Genomic DNA, 24,421 nt, shown 5'->3' with positions numbered 1-24,421 from the left:
TGTGGTGGAGGAGAGTGGCCCTGATGGGAAGCACATGTGTGCTAGGTGTTGGCTGTGGAGCCCCATCGCGCGCCACTGGTCTCAGACGCCCCTCTCTGGCGGAGAGCTGAAGTCCTCCAGCTCGCCCTGTTAACATGGTGGCTTGTGCTTGTGCTTGTGGTGATGGCTTTAGTGTGTATGTGTTTTAGTGTGAGTGTGGTCTTGTGTGTTCTTGGTGGGCAGCTTTCTTTGCCTGATGCTGCTGTTGAATCCCTCCCATGTGCACAGAAGGCACATCAGGAGGAGGAGGACATGCATGTAGAGTGAGAGAACGAGAGAGAGAAATGGCCAGAGTGCCTGCTGTCCACTCTGTCCTCCACCTCCTCCTCCTCCTCCTCCTCCTCCTCCTTCTCCTCCTCTCTACCCCTCCTCTCCTGCACACTCTCTCTCTCTCTCTCTTCCTCCCTCCCTCCCTCCCTTTCTCTCCCTGCTTCAGGTTTTATGAGTTCCCCTGGGCTGCCATCCATCTCTGTCACACACTGGCCCCATTATTGGGCTTCACACAGACCTCACAAACCCAAGGCGCAGATGGGAATGTCCTGCAGGACATATACTGTTTCTGCAGCCTGGACAATGACCTCAGAGTCACACGCTACTAAATCTGGACCTCCGACCACACCACCACTACTCACTTCCCTTTCTTCTGGGTCCAGTCAACTAAAGCATTCCAGACCAAACTGATCAGGGCCAGTGGACGGCAGCGCTGACCCTCTGTAGAGCGTCAGGGGGATGTGAGGATCCAGATTTGAATATGAAGGACGTGATAATCCAGTGACCATCTGCTCTTGCCGTCTGATCTCATTGCAAGCGTAATCAAAGGATACACATGATAACGGGTGTTTTTGCCGTTTTGAGAGTAGATGTGTATGTGTGTGTATGTGTGTGTGTGTGTGTGTATGTATGTGTGTGTGTGAGAGAGAGAGAGAGAGACAGAGAGAGAGAGAGAGGGGGAGAGAGAGGGAGGGAGAGAGGGGGGGGGAGAAATAGAAAAGAGCAGGAGAAGCTCTGGAAAATATTAGATTTAAGAGATATGAGTCTGTATAAAAGCAGAAATATTGATGAATTAATAATATCACCCCTCTCTCCACCGAGAGTGGAAAAGAAGGTAGAATATGAATGAGTCTTTCTTGTTGTGTTTTTATTGTATTCCCCTACCTCTCCATTTTCTAGTTTGTAACCCTCACCCCAAGCTGAATCGTGACAGTTCAATAATGCCAAGCTATGCATGGAATGTCAGTCCATTGCCTCAGCAACCAGCAGCCAGAGAGTCTTCGTGAAATGGCTGATTTTTTTGAGGAGACAAGCCACACAGAGACAAGGCTTCACACAAATAATATAACACACAAGGCCACGCACACACACACACACACACACACACATACACACAACCTTAGGACCTTAGGTTTCACCTCCAACAGTTCTTCTGTTTGGGGGCTAGTGCAACAGTCAGAAAGATGTTTTAAGCAGTGTATGTTTTTAGTATTTATTATTGTTGTGCACAATGAGCACACCATGGTAACAGTTACTGTGAGACACATGTGTTTGCCAGAGAAAGAGGAAAAGGGAGGAGAGCAGGGAAAGAGGTGAATGGGACTACATTTTTTTTTCTGTTCCATCTTGTTCTGTGTGTGTGTTTGTGTGTCTGCGTGTCTGCATCTGTGTTTGTGTTCACAAGCATGCATCTGCGAGTGTGTGTGTGTGTGTGTGTGTGTGTGTGTGTGTGTGTGTGTTTTCCACAGCATTACTGTAATCTATTAGCTCCTCTTTCAGCGTGGAGCCAGCATAATGAATCACAGGATTTGCCAGAGCAGGAGATAGCCAGAGGAAAAGGCATTCCACTCTCCCAATGTTCCATGGGAAGCCGCCAGTGAATAGCACACTATTCTATGCCTGTGCTCCTAACCCCAACCCCCCGCTACCCTCCCTCTCCCTCTCTCTCTCCCCCCCCCCCTCCCTCCCTCCCTCCCTCCCTCCCTCTCTCTCTCTCTCTCTCTCTCTTGCCCTCCCTCCCCCTCTGTCCAGTCAGCCACAGAGGGGCTTTAGGGGAATGGCTCAGCGGACGGTGTGCTGGGGGGTGGGTGGCTGTGCGGTATTCAGTGAGACATGCGCGGGGTGATAACAATAGCTCCTCAGGGACAACTGCAGATGTAGCCCAGCAGCGGCTCAGTGGCCTTATCGCCAGCACACGCACACGCACAGGGCTGGGAGTGAACACACCCTTAACCCTCCCTCCTCACACACACACACACTCACACTCTCTCTCTCACACACACACACACACACACACTCTCTCACACTCACACACACACACACACACACACACACACACACACACACACACACACACACACTCACAATCTCTCACACTAACACACACACACACACACACACACACACACACACACACACACACACACAATCTCTCACACTAACACACACACACACACACACACACACACACACACTCTCTCTCCATACTTCTCTCCCTCCCTTTCTTCTTGACTTCTCCTGCCCCCACCCTCTGTGTTTAGCAGATGGCCACTCTGTTCTCCACCGGTGGACTCTGCAGAAACCTCTCCCAAAGATAAACAAACCGCATTCTTGGCTTTTCCACTGCGCAGGGGCTCTGTCCATACACTGGCTCTCTAGTCACTCTGCTGAGAATGTACTGGACAGATACATATTGTTACCGTTAAGCTACCTTTGACTTGGATATACTAACGCATTAATATAGAACATGTATAGGGATGGTTTTATGTGGCCCTCTTGCATATGCATGTTTATTAAAGAGGTGTGTTTGTGTTTGGTGCAGGCCTATTGAAGATGCACTGGAATCCGGAGCATGCCCAGCCCCTTAGCCAGTGGCCTGAGCAGCATTTGGACGTGTCGTCCACTACCTCCTCCCCCGCCCACAAGTCGGAGCTCTACCCCGGTCGTGGCCATGGCCGCGGCGCCTACAGCTACGCCTGGGCCAACGATGACATCTCGGCGCTCACCGCCTCCAACCTGCTCAAGCGATACGCCGAGAAGTACTCGGGCATGCTGGACTCGCCGTACGAGCGGCCCTCCGTGGGCGCCTACCCGGAGACGGCCGGTGGCGCCTTCGGCAGCCTGAGCGTCCAGAAGAGCGAGCTGGAGCCCTGGCCGCTGACGCACGGGTCCGACGGCTCCTACCCTCTGGTGCCGGCGGCGCACGACGGACTCGGGTGCCCCAAGGTGGTCACACCGGCCTCGGTGGGGCCCCCCGGAGGCTCGTCGGTCAACAGCAGCCTGTCGGACTCGGCCTACAGTGGGAGCAGTTCCTGCAGCGGCCCGCACTCGAGCGACTACCCGCCCGCCTACAACGGCACCTACCTCTCATCCGGCTACTGCCCGCAGCCCGGCTCCACACTGCCCCCTCCGACCTCCCTTCACACCCTGCAGCCCACACCCACCCTGGTGCCCAGCTACGCGCCCTCCACGCCCGTCTACAACTACCCTCCCAACACCTACCCCCACCAGACCAGCCTGGCTCCCAGCTACAGCCACCCGGGCACCCCGTACCTGGCGTCAGGGCTGGCCGCCCCCACCCCGCTGCCCTCGCGCCCCACCGTTGTGGGGGGCAGCTACGGCTACCAGACCTCTGGGCTGGGCGGGGGTTCCGAGTCGGGCGCGGGCTCTCTGAAGAGGAAGGCGTTCGAGATGAGCCTGGATGAGGAGGACGGTACCGATGGCGCCGCGCGCTACAGGAAGTACGGCTATGACCCCATGAAGCCCGGCGACGACTCACCGTACGGCCTCGGCGACAAGACCGAGTGCCGCGGCAACGGCTTCGGCTCGTCCGGCGCCGACCCCCAGCAGCAGCAGGGCTTCAAGCCCAGCAAGCCCAGCCAGGGCGGCATGGCCGGAGGGGAGGACGTGGGCAAGTACAGCGGACTCAAGCCTCTGGTGTCCCCCCAGTACGGCGCCGCAGGAGGCGACTACAGTCCCCCGGCGGCCATGACCGGTGAGAACGGCGGCAGCGAGCAGGGCTTCTCGCAGCACCGCTCCGGCTCCCTCAAGCGTCCGGCGGCCGGCTCCGGGGAGCCCCTGAAGGGCGCCGAGCCCCACATCCTGGAGCTGGTGACGGGCGAGCTGCAGGACTGCGGTCCGGCGCTGCTGTGGGGCGAGCTGGCCGGCCACGTGCACCTGAAGGCGGCGCTGGAGGAGGAGCTGCTGTGGCCGGCGCTGCGGCCCAACCAGGGCGGTCAGCCGCGCCCGCCCCGGACCCTGCTGCTGTTCGGCCCGCGTGGCGGCGGCAAGACGACGCTGGCGCGCTCGCTGGCCTCGCAGCTGGGCGCTACCCTCTACCGGCTCAGCGCCGCCGCCCTGCTGGGCAAGTGGAAGGCCGAGGCCGAGCAGGTGCTGGCGACCCTGCTGGCCGTGGCGGCTGCGCGCGCGCCCTCACTCGTCTACATCAGCGAGCTGGAGGCTCTGGAGGAGGCCGACGCTGGCGGCGTCCGGCAACAGCTGCTGGCAGCGCTGGACAAGGCCCAGCACGGGCCCAGCGGGGGCGGCTCGTCGGCGGGGGCCCCGCCACTCTTCCTGGCCTGCGCCACGCGCCGGCCCGACCTGCTCAAGGAGCCGCTGCTGCGCAGCTTCGCCAAGCGCTACCACGTGGGCCTGCCGGACGGTGGCGCGCGCCGACAGGTGCTCCTGCAGACGCTGGCGGTGCCGGGCTGCAGCCTGAGCGAGCGCGAGCTGACCGCTGTGCTGCAGCGCTCCGAGGGCTTCACCGTCTGCCAGCTGCTGCAGCTGTGCCAGCAGGCCGTGGCGTCGGCCGCCGGAGTGTCCGGCTCGGTCGGTGGGGGCCTGCACGGCCTGGGCGCGCCCCTCGCTGCCCCCGCCTTTAAAGACTTTGAGAACGCCTTCTGCAAGGTACGCCCACACAGCAGCCCCAAAGAACTGGACACTTGTATGGAGTGGAGCAAGGTATACAGCCATTGAGAAACAGAGAGAAAGAAAAGAGAGAGAGAGAGAGACTGAGAAAGGGAGAGACCAGTCAGCCACTGTTTGTAGTATGGGGGAGGACTGCTGATCCTATCTTCTTCTCTTTGCTTTTTCATGTGCAAAGCCTTGTAGAGTTTTTTTGTAACTACTTAATGACAGCCAAACGAATGGGGTTAAGATGGGGGATTTCATTTGGGTGAGGAGCCATTTGAATTGTTGTAGCGGGAGACATGGCTTCTGTCCCTTATAAATATACATATACTTTATTTTTCCCAAAGAAAAAAAAACAACATATTAGGCCTTTTCTTGGATAGGGCCATTTGAGTTGTTTTGGCGGCTGACATGATGGGAGGTCTGAATTCTTTACATCGGGTTTTCACACAGAGTCCGATTAGCCTTGATCCTGGACTAAACCTGGAGATTTAGCCCTTAGGTTTCGGATAATCAAGTTTAAGAAAAAATCCCCACAGTTTGCAACTCTCAGGATCCTATTTATTGCCAGTCCACTCCAGTGGCATTGTATTTTTTAATATGTCATTTTACTTTAATTGATCATTTGGTATTAAAAGGGCTTAGGATATATTAGAGCAACTATATTGTTTTTCTCGACCAAAAAAAGAAGATCCAAGAGTAATGTACAGGTCAAGAGTACCATAACGCTTCACACCAGTGTCTCACTCACCTGCCCTTGGCACAGTACTTCATGAGATCGCCACTGCTTTCCTGGGCGTATGTCCGACGCAAACGAGTCATGAAGCGAAAACCGTATTCTACTGAGCGAAACACCAGACACTGTAGACCCATCTGAGAGGGCGATCATGTGTGCACTTTTGTTGTTTTTTCATAGCACGTGTCATGTGTGAGTATCTTTCGCAATGACCTTCAGCAACTTAACGCAGCAACTTAGCGCAGGCCCACCGAACAGCACTGCTTAGCACAGCCACGGCAACATGTAGAACGCAGCACAGTGCACACACACGTACACACACACACACACACACACACACACACACACACACACACAAACACACATGCACACACACATATACACACACTACGGTTCAGCTGATGTTTCTAACCCCTCCACACACCGACCAGCCCAAGACCACCACTCGGGTGCTCAGGTGGCTGCTTTTTGATGTTTGACTTAAGTTTTTTTTTTGTTTTGTTTTGTTTTATTGTTTTGTTCCTCTTAGTATATCTAGTCTGGTTTGAAATACTCAGGAAAAAATGTCTTTACCTCAGAAATAATGAATAAAAAAGAATGTATGTAACCCTAGGGTAGAAAGTATTGTAAGGGAGGGGAGGGGAGGGGGTTGGGGACGAGGGTGGGGGGATTCTCAGAGGAGGGACAGGCCTGACACAGTCTTGCACACACTCACATGTAAACACACACACACACACACACACACACACACACACACACTTGTGCACATACACATAAAAACACACGTGGACAAACACGCTGCAGCTGTGCTTTTTACCTCGCAGGAGAAACTTGAAAATGCTACAAAGACTAACGTTGAATGTAATTCAGGTATTTCAGAGGATATCTGATGCCATAAAACCATGTTTTTAAGTTCTATATAAATACATTTTCTCCTTCTCTTTACCCTTGATTTCTGTAGATTTTGATGGAGTGGAAATTGTCTTCATAAAAAAAGTGTTATGTAGGTGACAGAAGCAATGCCTTTTTTGTTGGACAAACTGTTTTTTGACATGTTTACACCACCGGTACATGAGTGTGAAGTACATATTCTTACTGTATGCAGCTGGCCCAAGCTGAACATCAGAACCAAACGTTAACAATGATGTTCACAGATTTACCCGTATCAGTCGGAAAAGAAATCAAATAGGGCAAGATCCCAAAGAATAATCAGAAAATTAAATGAAAACAGAATCTTTTCATATGCAGGTGACCGCTAATCATGTCTAATCAAAGACTGTAGCTACAGTGGACACGTTGTAGATGCACTCAACACATAGACAATCCTGAGGAGACAGTATCTACCAATGTATCAAATTACCCTTTTTTCTCTTCTCGGCTGTCATTTTACAAGCAGCAGGTCAAACGCCACTCCCACTGGCTGTAATTTTTATGTGCTGCTGTTGACATACACATAAGGGTGCTCATTTTTGGTGTGATGTAACATTGTTCCCTGCAACTGCACCCCCCCCAATCCACTCTAGTAGCTGCAGACCCCTGTGGCCATGTGGTGGCCTGTCCACTCCCCCCACCCCCACTCCTAACCCCCTCCCCCGCCTCCTGCCCAGCCCCCGTCCCCACATGCAGCCCTTTTGGAGGAGCCATATTCTGATTGATGTCCAGTAACCCTATATCACTGCTCGGCCCTTTACAAGTACAGCTGGTGGCTTCAGTCATGGCAGGGAGCCCGGGTCAATCAGAATGACCCGTGGTGCACATATTGATCCATGCCTAAGGAGCAGCAAACGCATCCATCTACTACATTGCAGCCCAGGCCACGGAACACCTTGTGTCCATAGAACTGGGTGGGGGAGATTGGCTGCACAGTGAACATATGCACTGCTTGAACTCGATTACGTCATAGAATGATCCAAAGGGATAAAAAGGACAAAGACTGAGTTAGGTCAGTCTCGTTGCTCTTGCATAGAGATTGATCTTATGTGTAACAGAAATGGTGTGTGCTTTTTAATGCTAATCTATGTGGTTTCTGGCCCCTCTATGTGGTCAGTTAATATAGTGGGGCATTGGAAGGACATATGGTAATGTTATTAACACAAGGGGCCGAGCTGCATTGTTTCCAAATGGAGGCCAATTTAGAGGGGCTCATAGTTGCACATGTGAAAGCTTTATCTCATTTCATTATGACCAGGAAGTCACTGCAAGAACCTGAGATGTTTTCTTAAGTGGCTTTTATTGGTAAATTAACTGCTGTGTTCAAAATCACATTCCTGACTTCTCATACTACTGACTTGCATATCACACCAGTGTTTTAAGTATGTTTTATGCACGTGTTTCTGTCTCAAATGTCTCTACACAGCAAATACCAATGTGTTTTTATACTTTACGAGAAGTAATGGTACATTTAAGGAGGGAAACAGTTTGTCCAACAAAACTGGCATTCATTAGCTGTTTTTAATCTATTAGTAAAGTAACTTTGTTCTCAGTTCTTGTACATTTTCTGTAACCATTTCTACCTCATTTTTGCGACATATTGTACATGAAAGTATTTATTTCATGTCTTTTTTGATGTCTGTTTTAAAAATGATAATGTTCTTGAACTGTAATGGTCTACCTCAGAAAAGACTGTATTTTAAGAGAAAAGTATCACACAATATTAAAGAGAATTATGTCAACATTGGACTGGCTTATTTTTTCCTGTGATTTTCTTCCATGACTTCACCATCGTTGTCATAGAGCCAGGGTTGCCGAGTGCAAAAGAATGCCAAGGTTAAGAGCCTTACCTCACTCTACATCCATTGCATTTATTGATCCGGCTGTTAAGGTCACTTGCTATAGGACACTTAAATTAATTAACAAATGATTTAATGAAACAAAACACTAATGAGATTTAGAATCTGGTCGGGAGCTACCATCTGGCCACCTACAGGAGGAGGGAGCGTGCTTTAGCCTCCTGGCCGTACTGTTTGCTGTTGTTCCTCCCTGGGCTTCCTGTGGTCTGGCCGGAGTCAGTTCATTTGCTGCCATTGGCCCCATCCATCTCTGTCACAGAATTTGTTTCCTCATCGTGTCTCTGCGCCACATCGCGGTCAACCTCTAATGCAAGCTAAAGTGACCAGTTTGTCCACAAGAGGGATTATTTCATGGAAATGACCACAGTCATAGCAGATACTGCACCAAACCCTGGCCACATGTGTGTTTATGCTGCAATTTGTCTTAATGAGCAGTCTTGATGTCCTGGACATCCTATTAATCCCATACTTAATTTAAAGTGCGAGTGTTGTTCACATGATTAATTTCCTAATAAAGATAAATAATAAGGAATGGAGCCCTGCACATGTCCTACAGGCCCTGCTGAAGGGTAATTGCACAGCAGCTGTCAGAATTATAAAATAATTCCCCTTCACCATAAAAGTGCTAATTCAATAGCACCAAAAAAAAAAGAGAGGTAGAAAGAAATGTCCTTAGAAAGGCAAAGGGCATGAGGGATATCTCAAGGAGAGGGCGACAAGGTGAAGGTTAACATTAAGTACTGTGCTAAAGCTGAATCTACACCAACCAGGACCCGGGCTTGTATTGAAGACCATTTTGCAAGATTGAAGTAGCCAACTGTATGTGCAAAGAAACATTGTAAAAAATCGCTTGTAAGAGGAGTCTGAAGATTGAAAAACATAATGTATCATTGTATCATCAGCGTATGTGCATAAATATAAAAGATATTGTATACTGGGCATAAAAAGAGATTGGAAGTGTGTGTAAAAAGAAGAAAGGTTGCATTTGGAGATTGCCCCTACTCAATAAAAGAGACTGGCGGAAGGTGATGAATTGTGGTTCATACTGTACATGTCTTGAATTTCCCCTAGGGATCAATAAAGTATATCTATCTATGTTCTCCTCAATGCTTGCTCAGCAGGACAGAATTACTCATTTCCCCTCCCTGAGAATGAAGAGTAATTAGTGGATGGGAGTTTGTAATTGAATAATAAACGATGCTAATGAGTCTAGCGCAGCTGGTTATTTACCCATTAACCATTAAGGACAGCGTGATTGGCTGCCTTCAACAACTGCAGCCATGACACTTATTGTGAGGTTGCTGTGTTCAAGGAGGGATATGTTTTTTAAAAGAACTAAAGGATGACAATATTTAAGTTATAGGCTTTTCAGCTGAATAGAAATCCAGATGTCTCCATTGCGTTCTTTTCACTTCTGGCAAGGCCATAAGAGGGGGGTAGAGGAGGAAGCCTTACCCCTGTGATTCACTGTGAATCACTTGACTTACGGTATTTGAATTATTTGTCACTGTTGAAAGTGAGAGATTTTTTCTCATTTTGGAGAAAGTGAGATGGGTTAAGAGTCCCCAACCTGGAACCCTGCCACACAATCTACAAGCAAAATTATATTCTCAATGAGAACATAAAGGCTTTCTAATGGTTCTATTGATTCTATTCTATGTGTGCTCATCATTTTATGATCCTCAATATTAAAAGGTCTTGACTCCAGCAAGACAATCGAGCTCCATGAGGCCATTACTGAGATCATTAAAAAATAAGCCATTAACCGTATTTTGTTTGTAATTCGATCTATTAAGAGATCCACTTTTGTTCTTGTGTATTTTCTATTAGATTGGATGACAACATCCTCTATCAGAGGAAAAGAGAGGGAATGTGTGGCTAGCTTTTGTTCACTCATTGTATGTGGCAAGTCATTTCCATTTTATATCTGGAGTATTCAAAATGATTTTCCAGATTTCACTCTATCATAACACTTCCCTCTGTTCGCCTTGTTTTTTATACCATACTGAAATGCCCTTGTGTCATATGCAGAAACATATAGCTGAATGATATATGAGTCACACCACTATACAACATCATGAATGTCCATCATAAAACCCCATTAGCTTATTTATATTTTGACCAGGAAAAGGCTGTGAGATAATGACCTTCACTCTCCCTCCACTGGGGCAGCCGTGGCCTACCGGTTAGCGCTTCAGACTTGTAACCGGAGGGTTGTCGGTTCAAACCCTGACCAGTAGGCACGGCTGAAGTGCCCTTGAGCAAGGCACCTAACCCCTCACTGCTCCCTGAGCGCTGCTGTTGTTACACACCTCACTGTGTGTTCACTGTGTGCTGAGTGTGTTTCACAAATTCATGGCTTGGGATAAATGCAGAGACCAAATTTCCCTCACGGGATCAAAAGAGTATATATACTTCTACATATATATCTTCTTTAGGAGGCCATGTTATTTGATGACTAGAATGATTAAGGACAAGCTCTGCTGGAGTCCTGTCTGTTTTGTGAAGTGTCACTGGAGTGTCTTTCCATGGGAGCTGTACGAAATGCCACGCTTAGAGAGCTACAAAGGCTACGGGACCTGCTTTATGTCTGGGCATGGACACTTTAGAGTACTGTTCTCAATCACACTGTGTGACTGAAGTGGACTAAGTGGACTGACTGGTGGGGGGGGGGGGGGGGGGGGGGGGTTATCCACCTCTCAAAACAGTTTATTCACCAATTGCAACATTGTAACATTCAAACATCACACTGTATTATCCACATTCACAATCACAATATGTACACTCATTAACATTTCATACCACTGGTATTGTTATAAACATTGGACAATAACCTCCACCATCATCAAATATGTTCTTCTTTTTAAAAAAAAATCCGATTCCGCATGGCGCAGTCCACCTTACCAAGATCACAGAATTCATAGTTTACCCACCTCTTATTTTACCACTACATCCCTGGGGTGGCTTTCTCTTGATACACTTTTGTCGAGAATATCTTGTTAAGAGGAAGTCAAATTTCTGGTTCTAAGCACTTCAGAGAGATATCTCCGTTGGTGAGATTGGAGTAAGGGAAAATACACAACATACGGGTCCATGCCACAAGGAAGGCTATGGGCTTGTAAAACCATACGGTGTGGTTCTCAGAGAGTTACATATTCATTGTGATATGATGCAAAAGAACCTTGGAAAGGAGAATATGTGAATGCTCAGAAGAATGGTCAAGACACTTTTAGAATCTCAAATACCCAAATATGGTGGTGAAAGAAGCATCACTTGGCATATTCTAGTTTCTTATACAATTTGATGTCTACATGTTGATGAGTATGTATGTAAAACATTGCAAGAATAACTACAAAAGCTGCAATATGTTACTGTATATTCAACATGAGTACTACTGTAACAGTCCACTAACAGACTGAGATAACATCTGAAATGCCTTTGAGGGGGCCTTATATTAAGCAGTCAGATATTACAGCCATAATGGGTATAAATAATTCTATGCTCACACAGGACATAGATCCTCTCTGGGCTGCTTTTGAAGAAGAGGAGAATATCTAGCTTGGCCTTTTTTCGGGAAGAAAACATCCCAGAGAGGGGACATACCAAGATGAAAGCCTCTCTGCTCCTGTGAGCTCCGAGCACATGGAGCCAAGGTGCTCCTCCTGTGTGTGCTGTGCTGTGCCCTCACCCCACACCACCCCCACACACCCTCCTTCTCTCCCCTCGCACCTTCCCATTGCCAGCCCTGCCGCTCCGTTGTGCTGCCCAGCCTTGATACTGACAAGGTTGACATCAGAGGAGAGTCCTGACACTGGCTGAGTTAGGGCAGCCAGCTGTTAGCAATCAGGCCTATTTTGAAGTCAGGGACATACGGACCCCCGGGGGCCGAAGCAGTAACTAGCGCAGCCCTTTCAGCGCCCTTCCTCTCCCCAACCTCGCCGCAGCCCGGTACAGCTGTATTGATTCCAGATGTGCAGTGCCTGCAGCTAAGGGGCTTTTACCTAGGAGAACCCCGCAATAATTACACCCTCACGAGGAGGGAGAGAATGTAAGCAGAGCAAATATAAACATAAACACTTAGGCCCTCATCACGTCAGATTGGCCGCAGGACACACAGGCCGTGTCGCCGCACCATACCCTGAGACACTCTGTGTCTGTGTGTGTGTGTGTGTGTGTATTCTATCAACACATTTTCATGTTTTTCTCACTGACTTTCCAATTTTATGGTATCACCAATGTCCTTTGTTGTTTACAGTGAATGTTTAGGTTTATTTGAGAGAAAATGACATTTGAATATTTTGTCCACAAAAATACATCCACTTATTACATATGAAATATAAAATATTTACATTTTTTTATTACATATGAAATATAAAATAAAATATTACAAACTTTATGAAGTTCTCACTTCTTGAACTTGATCAGGAATATTCTCAAGATACTACCAGGGGAAATGTAATAAAACAGAACATTTTGTTTGCTTGATCTGTTGTCACTTATTACACTTTTTTGCAGACACAATGTTGTACTGCAAGTACAACACCAATACCTTGTCCTTGATAATACTTTCAAGTCAAAGGACTGGGACAACCACAGCAGAAAACTGTGTGAGGTCCTCAAAGAAAATCTATAAAGTCAATTTCTTTTAACATTCACTATTGACTTTCTGAATGGAGGCATATTTGTCTTCACAAATATACTTAAGGGTGAGGGATGTGTATCTTTAACTAATTAACATTAGGAGACCCACTTTGTGCAACACTCAATGAGGTAAAAACATGTAGGGGTTGTGGTGTATTTTTTTATTCAGAATATTATAACGAAGAAATGTAATCTACCATCATCCAAATAACAGTCTTGGATGAAAGGCTATTGAACATTTTCATTACCAAGTAGTATAACAGTAGTCAAAAATAAAACATGCATACAACATACAACATAAAGACAGAAATATGAACTTCAATGATGAGTTTTGAGTGATGTTTGAGCGCTATAATACCTAAAACAGTTTCCATTTCTGTTCTCGATGGCATGGGAGGGATGAGTGGGTAACTGAATCCCCCATCTCTGGAACTTTGTAAAACCTATCACACGCCATGGTTTGGCAGCCAATCTGGCTCTTCACCTCCTCACAGGAAATGAGTTTGGATGTCAGGAATGCCTTAATGTTGACTCCTCGACCTTATCTGGGATTGAGTTTTTGAAATTTGTTGATAGAGAAAAGGGCTCAGTTCTGTGTTCAATGTTAAGTTCAGAGTTGGAGTGATTACCTGCATAGAGTTGTTGGAGTGATTACCTGCATCATTTTTTTAAATATATATTATGAAGATAGTCATGAATACTCATGATGTTGCTCTTTAGCCAGTCAGGACATCCATGTTAATCTCACTTATTCTTCGAATGAGTAAAATGACTTCAAATCCTAAAATGTATGATTATCAAGCATCACCTATTGAATGTACAAGCTGTTTACTCAAACTTAAATGGGATATTTCTATCGGAAGAATCAGTCAGTTGTTTAAAATTAATCATTGCTTATAATACAGCTATGGCTCTGAGACTGTATTTGAATCCTCTCTCGTGACCTGTGATGCATCATGGGTATGATACCTGCAGCCCTCCAGGATATACTGTACAGTATCTATATACTGTATATTATGCCATATTTACCATGCTGTTTCCACTAACAGTAACAATCTATTCATCTACAGATCTCCTCTTGTAGGCCTGCTTTGACAATTAGTCACTTCGGAATGAAATGTGTGCTCTGCCTGTATGAACTCCAACAAGAACAATGTGTCGCTGGCAGGCTATCTTTAGAAAAGATTGGATCCATCAGGGCGCCAACCCATGTACAGCATTTGAGCCGCTCCAAGATCCCCCCACCCACATGCACTGGACACAAATGCTGAGACATAATTGGTCATAATTGGCAGCAAGTTATGATTATAGGCTTACATCCTAAATTAGCTTTATTGTTCAATTAACCTTTATAACAGCCTGCAACTTCTCAACTTCTTTTCAAATGAGCAGCAGTGAGTTATTATGCAGTAGTATATTGTCAAAATATTTGACCATTGTTGGTTGATTTACACACACACACACACACACACACACACACTCACTCAATCACACACACACAAACACCCCCTTTTCTAAATATTTGGTGTTTTCTTCTGTGCCATAGAACAACACGATTCTATGAAATAGCAGGAATGAAAAGTCAATTAACTCCATGTTGTGCTTTAGTTACAATTGCATACGTTTGTAGCATTGGCTAATGTTTGTTCAAGTTTGTATGAAACACCAAACACCAGCTCTTATGATGCTACTTACGAACATACAGTAACAACTCATTTGATATCATAAGATATGCTATTTTTTTGACTGAACTAAGCAAACATATTGCCAATGGTTTCACTACCTATGTTATTTTTACCTTTTTGTTGGGGCCTTGAACACTTGCACAGGAAGAAACACTGGCATGCATGCAGTAGAGGTTCAAGGTACAGATTCAGTTTTTTTTCCAAAACAAATTTAAGCTAGGCTCTCTCACATTAAGCAAATTTTATGTAATCACCCTGCAGTACGTTACCGGTGAAAAGACTGAAGATTTGGTTTATTTTCTGAAAAGGGGCCACAATACCATTTACTGCCCACAAAGACGGAAAAAGCTTGAGAGCTACTGCTGTAAAGTACTTCATCATGTAAAGTGAGACAGTTTCCCTTCCTCACCTGGCCCCTCGGGTTCCCACAGCTTGGTGCCATTACAGAGGAGGGGAAAGAAGTGTGAGGTTGCCGTCTCAGGGACAGACCCTGCAACTTCACACAATATTGTGCCATTGCTTCCTAAGCTTTTCTCAGTTTTGTGTAGTCAACAAGTTGGTCACATGCTCCAGAGATAAATCATCTCTTTTCTTTTTCACACACTTTAATGAATACCAGGAATTACTTTTATGCTCAAACAAGAGGAAAGACTCCGAAAATCAGAGCATTTTCTGAATCTCTATTTTACCAGGGCTTGGTTCCCAGTAAGACAAATATATTTTATACTGTATATCAATAACCGTAAGGGTACATTAACAACTGTTATCCCACTGTGGGTGCATTCAAGACACAACGTGAGAGGAACATATGTTTTTGACCAGTACATGCAAAATGTCCACCCATCATCTCACTGTAAATTGACAGTCTGGTGAGTGGTGCAACAGAAATACAAGGGTTGGGAGATGGGAATGTTTAGATTATTGGTGCCACCTTGTGGCTACAAACTCAAATGCCCGAAATATCTGTATAAATTAGGCTACAACACAGCATTTTAAGAATGGTGATATGTAATGACAGATTTAATGGGTGCACATTAAGTGTGCAAGCTTTTGTATAGGGTATTTGTGACATCCGTCTCTACCACAACTATCATATTTATATTAGTTATAGTGTAACAATAATGAGGAAGTTGTGAATCACATGGTGATATTGTTTACAACGGGAGTAGCCTACCTGGGGCCTGTACTACGAAGGGAGCTTAACCTACCCAGATGTAACCCAGGGTTACTTTGTTAAACCAGGGTTGACAAAACCTGGTTATCTTAAGTGGTGTTAGTCTGTACTACGACGCTGATTATGAAGTTGATTTGTTGAGCCGGGGTTAACCTAATTGGAGTTTGTGCGCGTTCACATAAAAGGGGCGGGTTGCAGCGCAGGTCACCACTTTCAGTGATGACGCGTTCACCTTATTTTACGGATGAGGAATGCACAATTATTATGACAAGTTATGAGGAATTAAAACCCATTCTACGACAAAAATCAAATACGTCGGCAGTGAACAAAGCAAGGCAAGGCTGTTGGCAACGTATTGCAGATCGGGTAGCCTAAATGCCTAAGTAAAGTTTTATTTCCACATGTTCTTCAAATATGTGTTACGGAGGATTAATAGCTTGCGGAATGTCTGAAATTAGTTGAAATAATTAAATTGCCTATTTTGAGTACAGAGAAATGCCTACAGATGCAACACAATTCAGAAGTGGGCATATAGATTACAGTAATAGGATAATTGAATGTTTAAGTAGCCCCCATTGACTGATTTAGTGTATGCCTAATCCTGTGAACATTTCAGATGCAACACCATTGCTAAACGCACATGGCAGCAGGTGAAAGTGAAACACAAACACATTATTCAGAATAGTAGGTTTATAGTTATAGCTTGCATTAATATTTCTTAATTATGAAAACATGTAGGCCTATGCTTATAGCCTTCACTTGGCCTCTGTTTTACAGCTAACAAGAAAAAGGTGTCTTTGAACACTACTGTAAGTACTACTGTACTGTAAGGCACCAGAGTGTTTTACAGTAGCAGAGGAGTTGGCCATCGCAAATAATAGTGGAAGGCTGATTATGGACAGGGTTGAGGGAGGCATTCGGTCGGATTCTGGTGCTGTGGAAATGTGTAGCCTTTATGTGCAGGGTACAGTAATATGACATTCAATTCAACAAGTTTGTTAAAATGGTGATTTGAATTTATTAGGCCTACTGTAGCCTAGGCTATGCCTATGTCCGATTTATTTTAGGCTATTCTTGCTCAGATGTTCAGCATACTGTAGGCTAGGCCTATGGCCGATTTATTTTCGGACATACTGTATTCTTGCTCGGATGTTCAGCATCACCGATTAGATGGAATACATGAATGTCCACGTAAGGGCATTGCTATGACGGGTGACATTAGAGACTTCTGCCTAGATCCTCTGACAAAGATAACGAATTCCCTCGGCTGACAATCTATATCTTCATAGAGAATATATGGCGGTCTCTAAAAACCCTCGCCCTGCGAAGAGAGCCCCTCACGATTTGCACTGCAATGTCGTAGGCTATGGATCATCCAGGTACACCGACATTGTCTCGAATTCTCGAATTGTTAGTGGAGGGGTGGTACTTATAAAGTATGTGGTTAACGGAAACCTCAGGTTAACCAAGAACATAACCTGCTCGGAGCAGGTTTGAGATGCAGCGTAAATTGCCATGGCAGCATACCTCGGTTAAAACCTATCCACCTTTCGTAGTACGGGTTAATCGGGAAGTTACGCCACACGTGATCAAGTTACTCTCGAAGTTACCCAGATAAGCCAGTAACCCCGCTTCGTAGTACAGTGGGGTATTCCAGAAAGGAGGTTTAACAAACACTGAGATAAAACTTAACCTCTGGGTTGTCTGAACCAGTGGCGACTAAACTCGAGCTGTCGGTTCCAAAACACCGGTTACCAGTTAGTTCAATCAACCCTGTGTTAGATAACCTCGAGTTGTGCGCGTTCACGGCGAACTTATAAAGGCATCATCTATTGAGAGTCGAAACCATGAGTGAAACCGGCAAAACGAAGAGCACCGTATTTTTCAGAGGCGGAGTAGCAAGTTCTCCTCGAGGCTTACGAGGAGGAGAGAACTGTGATAACAAAAAAAGAGCAATACTTGAACATCTGCCAAGGAACGAGACATTGCTTGACAGACAACAACTGCAGTGAGTTGGAAGAGAGAAAGCAAGAACACATAGGCTACTACTGGCCAATCCTCTCCAATTGTTTAGAATTGGACTCTGGGCGTTTGGGAACAGCTGAGGGAGGAGGCTACTTGAAACTGCGAGTTTCGGTCAGTGTGAGCGAGCGGACTTTCAGTTGACAGTAATTAACACCCTTTTGAACAATCTAAGCTGTGCGAACGTCAGAGGGCGGTCTACGCTGATTCATCATTAGTGAGACACGAGGACAGCTGCATGCAATTCCTGTCAGCATAACAATAGAGGCTGTTGCTGAAGTGTCAGCGTAAGCGTCAGCCCTCGTTTCAGCCGTACTCGTGTAAGACGTACGCGGTCAAGACGAGCAAGTTTACCTGTGCAAGTTCACCGAGCACAGGCGCCGACAAAGGCAAAAATGTGCCATTCCACCATATCTGTTATCACCGGCCATCGCAGAAAACGGCATCATGCCAAAAGGGGCAGAAATCGCCTTAACCTCTAGCAACTTAAACGGTCCTTACCTACAGAAACCTCCTTCTCCATGGGCTTGTGGAACTGTCAATCCGCAGTCAACAAAACGGACTTCATAGCTGGCTATGCCAACCACCTTTCATTGGAACTCCTTGCTCTCACTGAGACTTGGATCAAACCAGAGAACACTGCCACCCCGGCTGCACTCTCCACTAACCTTAGACTATCCCACACCCCTCGCCTATCTGGACGAGGAGGCGGGACGGGCCTGCTGATCTCCAACAAATGGAAATTCACCCCGCTACTGCCTTCAAACAAATATGTCTCATTCGAATTCCATGCCATCACAGTGATCGCCCCAGCAAAACTCTACGTGCTGGTCATCTACCGCCCTCCAGGCCAACTAGGTGATTTTTTGGACGAACTTGACACTCTGCTGTCCTCCATCCCTGAGCATGACTGTCCGCTTCTTGTTCTTGGTGATATGAACATCCACTTAGATGCCCCAGGCTCAGCGGACTTTTTGGCCCTGATCCACTCCTTTGACCTCAAACTGGTTCAAAGCCCACCGACTCACAAAGCTGGCAAAGAGCTTGACTTGATCTTCACTCGGAACTGCAGCACAGACACCCTCATGGTGACGCCTCTCCATCTTTCTGACCACTTCTTCATCCAGTTCAACGTCAGCCTGACAGAACAGCCTCCGGCTCCTCAGCCGATGGTCACGTTCCGCCGCAACATCCGGAACCTGTCTCCAACGCACTTCTCCTCTGTGGTTGCCTCCGGTCTACCTCCACTCAACACCTTCTCCTCTCTGGAGGTTAATGAGGCCACAGACTCGCTCTGCTCCACACTGACCTCGTGTCTAGACGAGCTGTGCCCTCTTACCACAAGGCCAGCTCGATCCAAACACTCTCATCCATGGCTAAATGATACCCTCCGATCGCAGCGCACCAAACTCAGAGCCGCGGAGAGGAAATGGCACAAATCCAAACTAACTGATGACCTCAAAAACTACCAGACACTCCTGACCTCCTTCTCAGCCAGCATCACTGCTGCTAAGACGGCTTTCTACAATGACAAAATCAACAGCGCTACAGACACTCGAAAACTTTTCTCAAACTTCAAATCGCTACTCAACCCTCAGCTGCCTCCTCCTCCATCCAGCCTTACTGCAGATACCCTCGCCTCATTTTTTACAAACAAAGTGGTGGCAATCAGCAGTCAATTCTCTACATACCCACTCAACGCATCTGACTCAGATACCGCACTCCTACAACCTCTAGGGACTGCTGGAACATCTTTTTCAGCATTCACGCCTCTCTCCGAGAGTGAAGTATCTAGACTCCTGACATGCAGCCGTCCTACCACATGCTCGCTGGACCCTATACCTACGAGCCTACTTCAGTCCATCAGCCCGACCATCGCTCCAGCTATCACACATGTGATCAATGCCTCGCTAACCTCCGGCACATTTCCAACAGCGTTCAAAATGGCCCGAGTAACACCGTTACTTAAGAAAGCTTCTCTCAACCCTGCTCAAGTCGAGAACTACCACCCTGTCTCACTCCTGCCTTTCCTATCCAAAGGCATTGAACGAGCAGTCTCCAAACAGGTCTCTGACTTCCTTTCACAGAACAACCTTCTGGATCCAAATCAGTCTGGGTTCAAAAGCGGCCACTCTACCGAAACGGCTCTGCTGTCTGTAACAGAAGCCTTAAAAAAAGCCAGGGTGACCGCTCGGTCATCAGTACTCATTCTGCTTGACTTATCGGCTGCCTCTGACACGGTTAATCACTGCATCCTTCTCTCTATACTCGCTAACATGGGAATCTCCGGTTCTGCTCTCTCCTGGTTTGAATCCTACCTCACAGGACGCTCGTTTAACATTTCATGGCTTGGTCAGCTATCTGCACCTCACCATCTCACCACAGGGGTCCCCCAGGGCTCAGTGCTGGGCCCCCTTCTCTTTGCTATCTACACCACCTCCTTGGGACAGATTATCCGTTCGCATGGCTTCTCATACCACTGCTATGCAGACGACACACAGCTCTATCTGTCCTTTCCACCTGATGACCCCTTGGTTTCAGCACGGATCTCGGATTGCCTCTCAGACATAGCTACATGGATGAAGGCACACCACCTCCAGCTGAACCTCTCAAAGACTGAACTGCTGGTCCTCCCAACTAAACCTACCATACACCACGACATCAACATCAAATTTGACTCCCTGTCTGTCTCACCTACCAGGACTGCAAAAAATCTAGGAGTTGTTCTCGACAACCAACTAAACTTCTCAGATCATGTTGCCTCAGTCGCCCGGTCATGCCGTTTCGCACTCTACAACATACGGAAAATCAGGACTTACTTGACTCAAGATGCTACCCAACTTCTGGTTCAGGCAATAGTCATCTCACGACTCGACTACTGCAATGCCCTCCTGACAGGTCTCCCAGCCTGCGCAGTGAAACCACTTCAGATGATCCAGAACGCGGCGGCGCGCCTGGTCTACAACCAACCCAAAAGGGCACATGTTACCCCGCTGCTCATCCAGCTACACTGGCTACCTATGGCGGCCCGCATCAAATTCAAGGCTCTAACGCTTGCCTACAAAGTAGTCTCCGGTTCTGCTCCCACCTACTTGAATGCCCTCATACAGACATACGCTACCTCCAGACCGCTGCGCTCCTCAGACGAACGACGTCTAGCTCTACCACCGGTACGCTCAAGCCAATCCAAACCTTTCTCATCTGTTGTTCCTCGTTGGTGGAGAGGGCAGAGACATCCTTCTCCATTTTCAGAAAACTCCTGAAGACCCAGCTCTTTAGAGAACATCTCCTCTCATAGCAACACTTACAACAAGTCTTACTGATCCTAGCACTCACCAGCCGTCTCAAACTGACAAGTAACTGTTAAAAACAGCACTCACTGATGCACTTATTCTTACTGTACTCTAATGTTTTTAAATTGTCCTAAAATTGTTGAGAACTGCTCTAAAACTTAAACTGTTTACCATGTTGTTAGTCGCTTTGGCTAAAAAGCGTCAGCCAAATGTAATGTAATGTAATGTAAAGAATAGCCTAACTGACCGTGTAAATGCGTACGTTTAGGATAGCCTATGTCAAAAACACAATTAAATAATTTAGTGGACATTACGTATTGTATTGACTGCTTTGAATGATGCTTTCTTAAACTAGTCTACCTTGTCACAGATTGAGTGGGCCATAGACTCCTTGATATTCACAAATGTAATTTTCTATTTTAACGCGGGTTTTGCAGCTGTGGGCCAAGTTAAACCTTTGCGCTCCAGCATCGGAAGGGTGATGAATGTCGGAAGGCATGGGTAGCCTATCCTCTATCCCCCAGTAGCATACCCATCAAGTTGTCCTGTAATTGCACATATAACATTAAGTTACAGCCTACACATTAATAAGTCTGTAGTGGATCTGATAATATTCTAGTAAGGTGAAGGCCTGCCCTAACGCACCCTGTTGAAATGTGTCGCTCAAATTAGCCTCCCGGATAGGCTACATCATTCCTGGCATCGTGTAGGTCTACTGGGCCCTGCCATTTCGCCTCCACGTTTGTGATAAGATGTGAAGCATAAAGCGCTTTCAGATATAACCACCTATGAGGAGGTTTGTCAAACGGAGGTCCTACCCTTCGGATGATTCAGATATGAATCTGACCTGCGGACCTAATACTGACCTTATACGGACGTATGTGTGAACGACATACACGCACATTACAGAATCTCCGTGTGGTTGTCGAGTGAGGGGTGGGGGCTTGTAGAGTTCACAAGATGTGAGATATGACGCAGAATATATGCGGCCGCTGCCTGTCACAGCTGCTTTTTGTTTACAAAATGTAGCCTATACATTATGTAGGCTAAAGAAGAGAAATCTATTGTGCATAGGCTAATACTTGAAGTAGGCTACTCACGTAAGTGCGCACTTGAAATTGACCTAGCCTACAGTATTTGTATGTGTGCTTCAAATAAACACATTTATCTGTTTTCAACGTTATGTACGTTACGTTGTTGGCTAACAATTTATTAAATACTCCTGTTATTGTCGTCAACGACGTCGCTGTAGGCTACTGCCTTTTCAGCGCCTTCTGCTTATGATGATCCAGCCTTCTGAATTCGTTTGTCCTTGCCATGCAGTTGGAGGCTAACGTGTCTGTAACGTTCCCTTCAGGTGTTCTATCAAAATGTTGTATGCCCTCATGGACAGTAGCTCCGTGATGTCTGCATCTTTCCAGGTCGGAGATTTTCTGGACAGCACTATGCCACTCCATCATAACACTGGCATTTAAGTCAGATCTAATCACATGGACGCACGAAAGAAACGTCACCAACACGCCATCTCACTAGGTGTGAATTTTAACCGCATGTTCTACTCCTCGTTCAGACACAGCATACATTACATTACATAATGGACACATAATGGAGTTGTATAAACACCGGGTGAATTCGGACTTCCATATGACCGGTTATGTCGTTCAGATATACGGCCCCACAGTTTAACATCGGCAGAACCTCCGGTCTTACACGTATGTCTGAAAGCGCTTAGTATCACATATAAAAAGAGAAGTGGCCTATGACCTATCCATTCGACCATAAGGACATTCTGAAAAAGCCAAAGCCCTTTAATTGAAGCTCACCAGCTAAGACAGCCTATCGTCGGTGCACATTAAGTGATGCTGACCTGCCAGTTGGGTACTAATGATCCTCGTGGGTTTGTGTCCATGAAAACGAATGAACTGCTTTAGCGCAAGGCAAACTTTACGCACCGACCGACACTACAAAAACTCCCAGTCGGAGAGCGCGTGTGTAGCCTATTAAAAACTATTTTATCCAAAATGCCATCAGCATTCTTAACCAAACTATGTTGTTTGTCCATCTGTCTGGTGGGCCAAAGACAAATGTCCACTATGGTGTAGACTAGCTAGCACCATGTGTAATGTAGGGATGGAGAATGCTTTTCAAGCCTACAGCCTATATTTAGGATTCAGCTGAAAAACTCTATGTGACTCACTCTCTCATGTAATGTCGTGGTCTTATCGCCCTCTCACGGTGAATTGCACGGATGAATATTACATGATTTTGTGCTTCTTTGTCAATCGGACCTTCGTCAAATTGAAACGCCATTGTGTGACAAGTGTAAAAATAGCGGCCTGATTGAACATGCACTAAAATAACCGACCATAATTGAACATAACCTGAACAAAACCTACCCCCTACCAGGTTAAGTTCAGAGCCTATGTTACCATAGTTACTTACATAGCCTGATCATTTTTGAGCTTTCTGGAACTGAAATCCCAGGTTTACCGTTTACTCTGGGTTTACATACCCAGTTCAGTTCAGAGCCTATGTTACCATAGTTACTTACATAGCCTGATCATTTTTGAGCTTTCTGGAACTGTAATCCCAGGTTTACCGCTAACTCTGGGTTAACATACCCAGCTAAGCCAGTAAACCTGCTTTCTGGAATACCCCTCAGCACCCTGGTGTTTGGTGTTTACCTCAAAGTTGCTTAACTTTAGTGGAATTATTTGCATGGTGTGGTAAGCCTACTACTTTAAAGACCCGTGTGTCACTCTGTGATATCACCAGGATATGGACAAGCAAGGAGCCTGAAATCGAAACAATTTTGCTCATACAGGATGCTTACTACATTTTTTTTTTTTAAGTCCAGCAACTTGCAACCAAGAAATGGATTATGCTACAAAAAAACAGATGCATCTATATTGAATTATGACTCTTTTCAATCTTTGTTGTAAGTCTTTAAACAACACTGTGTTTACAGTATCCTCTCATGAGACATAGGCTATTGTAGCCTATTGCCTGAAATAATGTTATGATACATTGTAGTGTGTGTTGTTCCGAATGTTGGTAGTAGGGTAGCCTAATTAGTGACTTGCAAAAAGCATTGCGTAATCATATTTCGATCACAGAATCAGTTCCTGGTTAAAAACACAAAA

At 46.2% G+C, this 24,421-nt stretch overlaps 1 protein-coding gene across 1 annotated transcript in view; it reads left to right on the top strand.

Annotated features, from left to right (window-relative positions):
* Positions 1-6,290, top strand: part of fignl2 (fidgetin like 2) — a 19,146-nt gene extending 12,856 nt beyond the window's left edge. The window contains exon 3 of the mRNA XM_042099534.1: positions 2,852-6,290. Coding sequence (XP_041955468.1) covers positions 2,852-5,004 — 2,153 coding nt within the window. The 3' untranslated portion in view covers positions 5,005-6,290. The remainder of the gene's footprint in view (positions 1-2,851) is intronic.
* The last annotated feature ends 18,131 nt before the right edge of the window (positions 6,291-24,421 follow it).

The sequence above is a fragment of the Alosa sapidissima genome, chromosome 7, assembly GCF_018492685.1.
Source record: "Alosa sapidissima isolate fAloSap1 chromosome 7, fAloSap1.pri, whole genome shotgun sequence".
Taxonomy (NCBI): domain Eukaryota; kingdom Metazoa; phylum Chordata; class Actinopteri; order Clupeiformes; family Clupeidae; genus Alosa; species Alosa sapidissima.
This window is presented reverse-complemented; position numbering and strand designations above follow the sequence as displayed.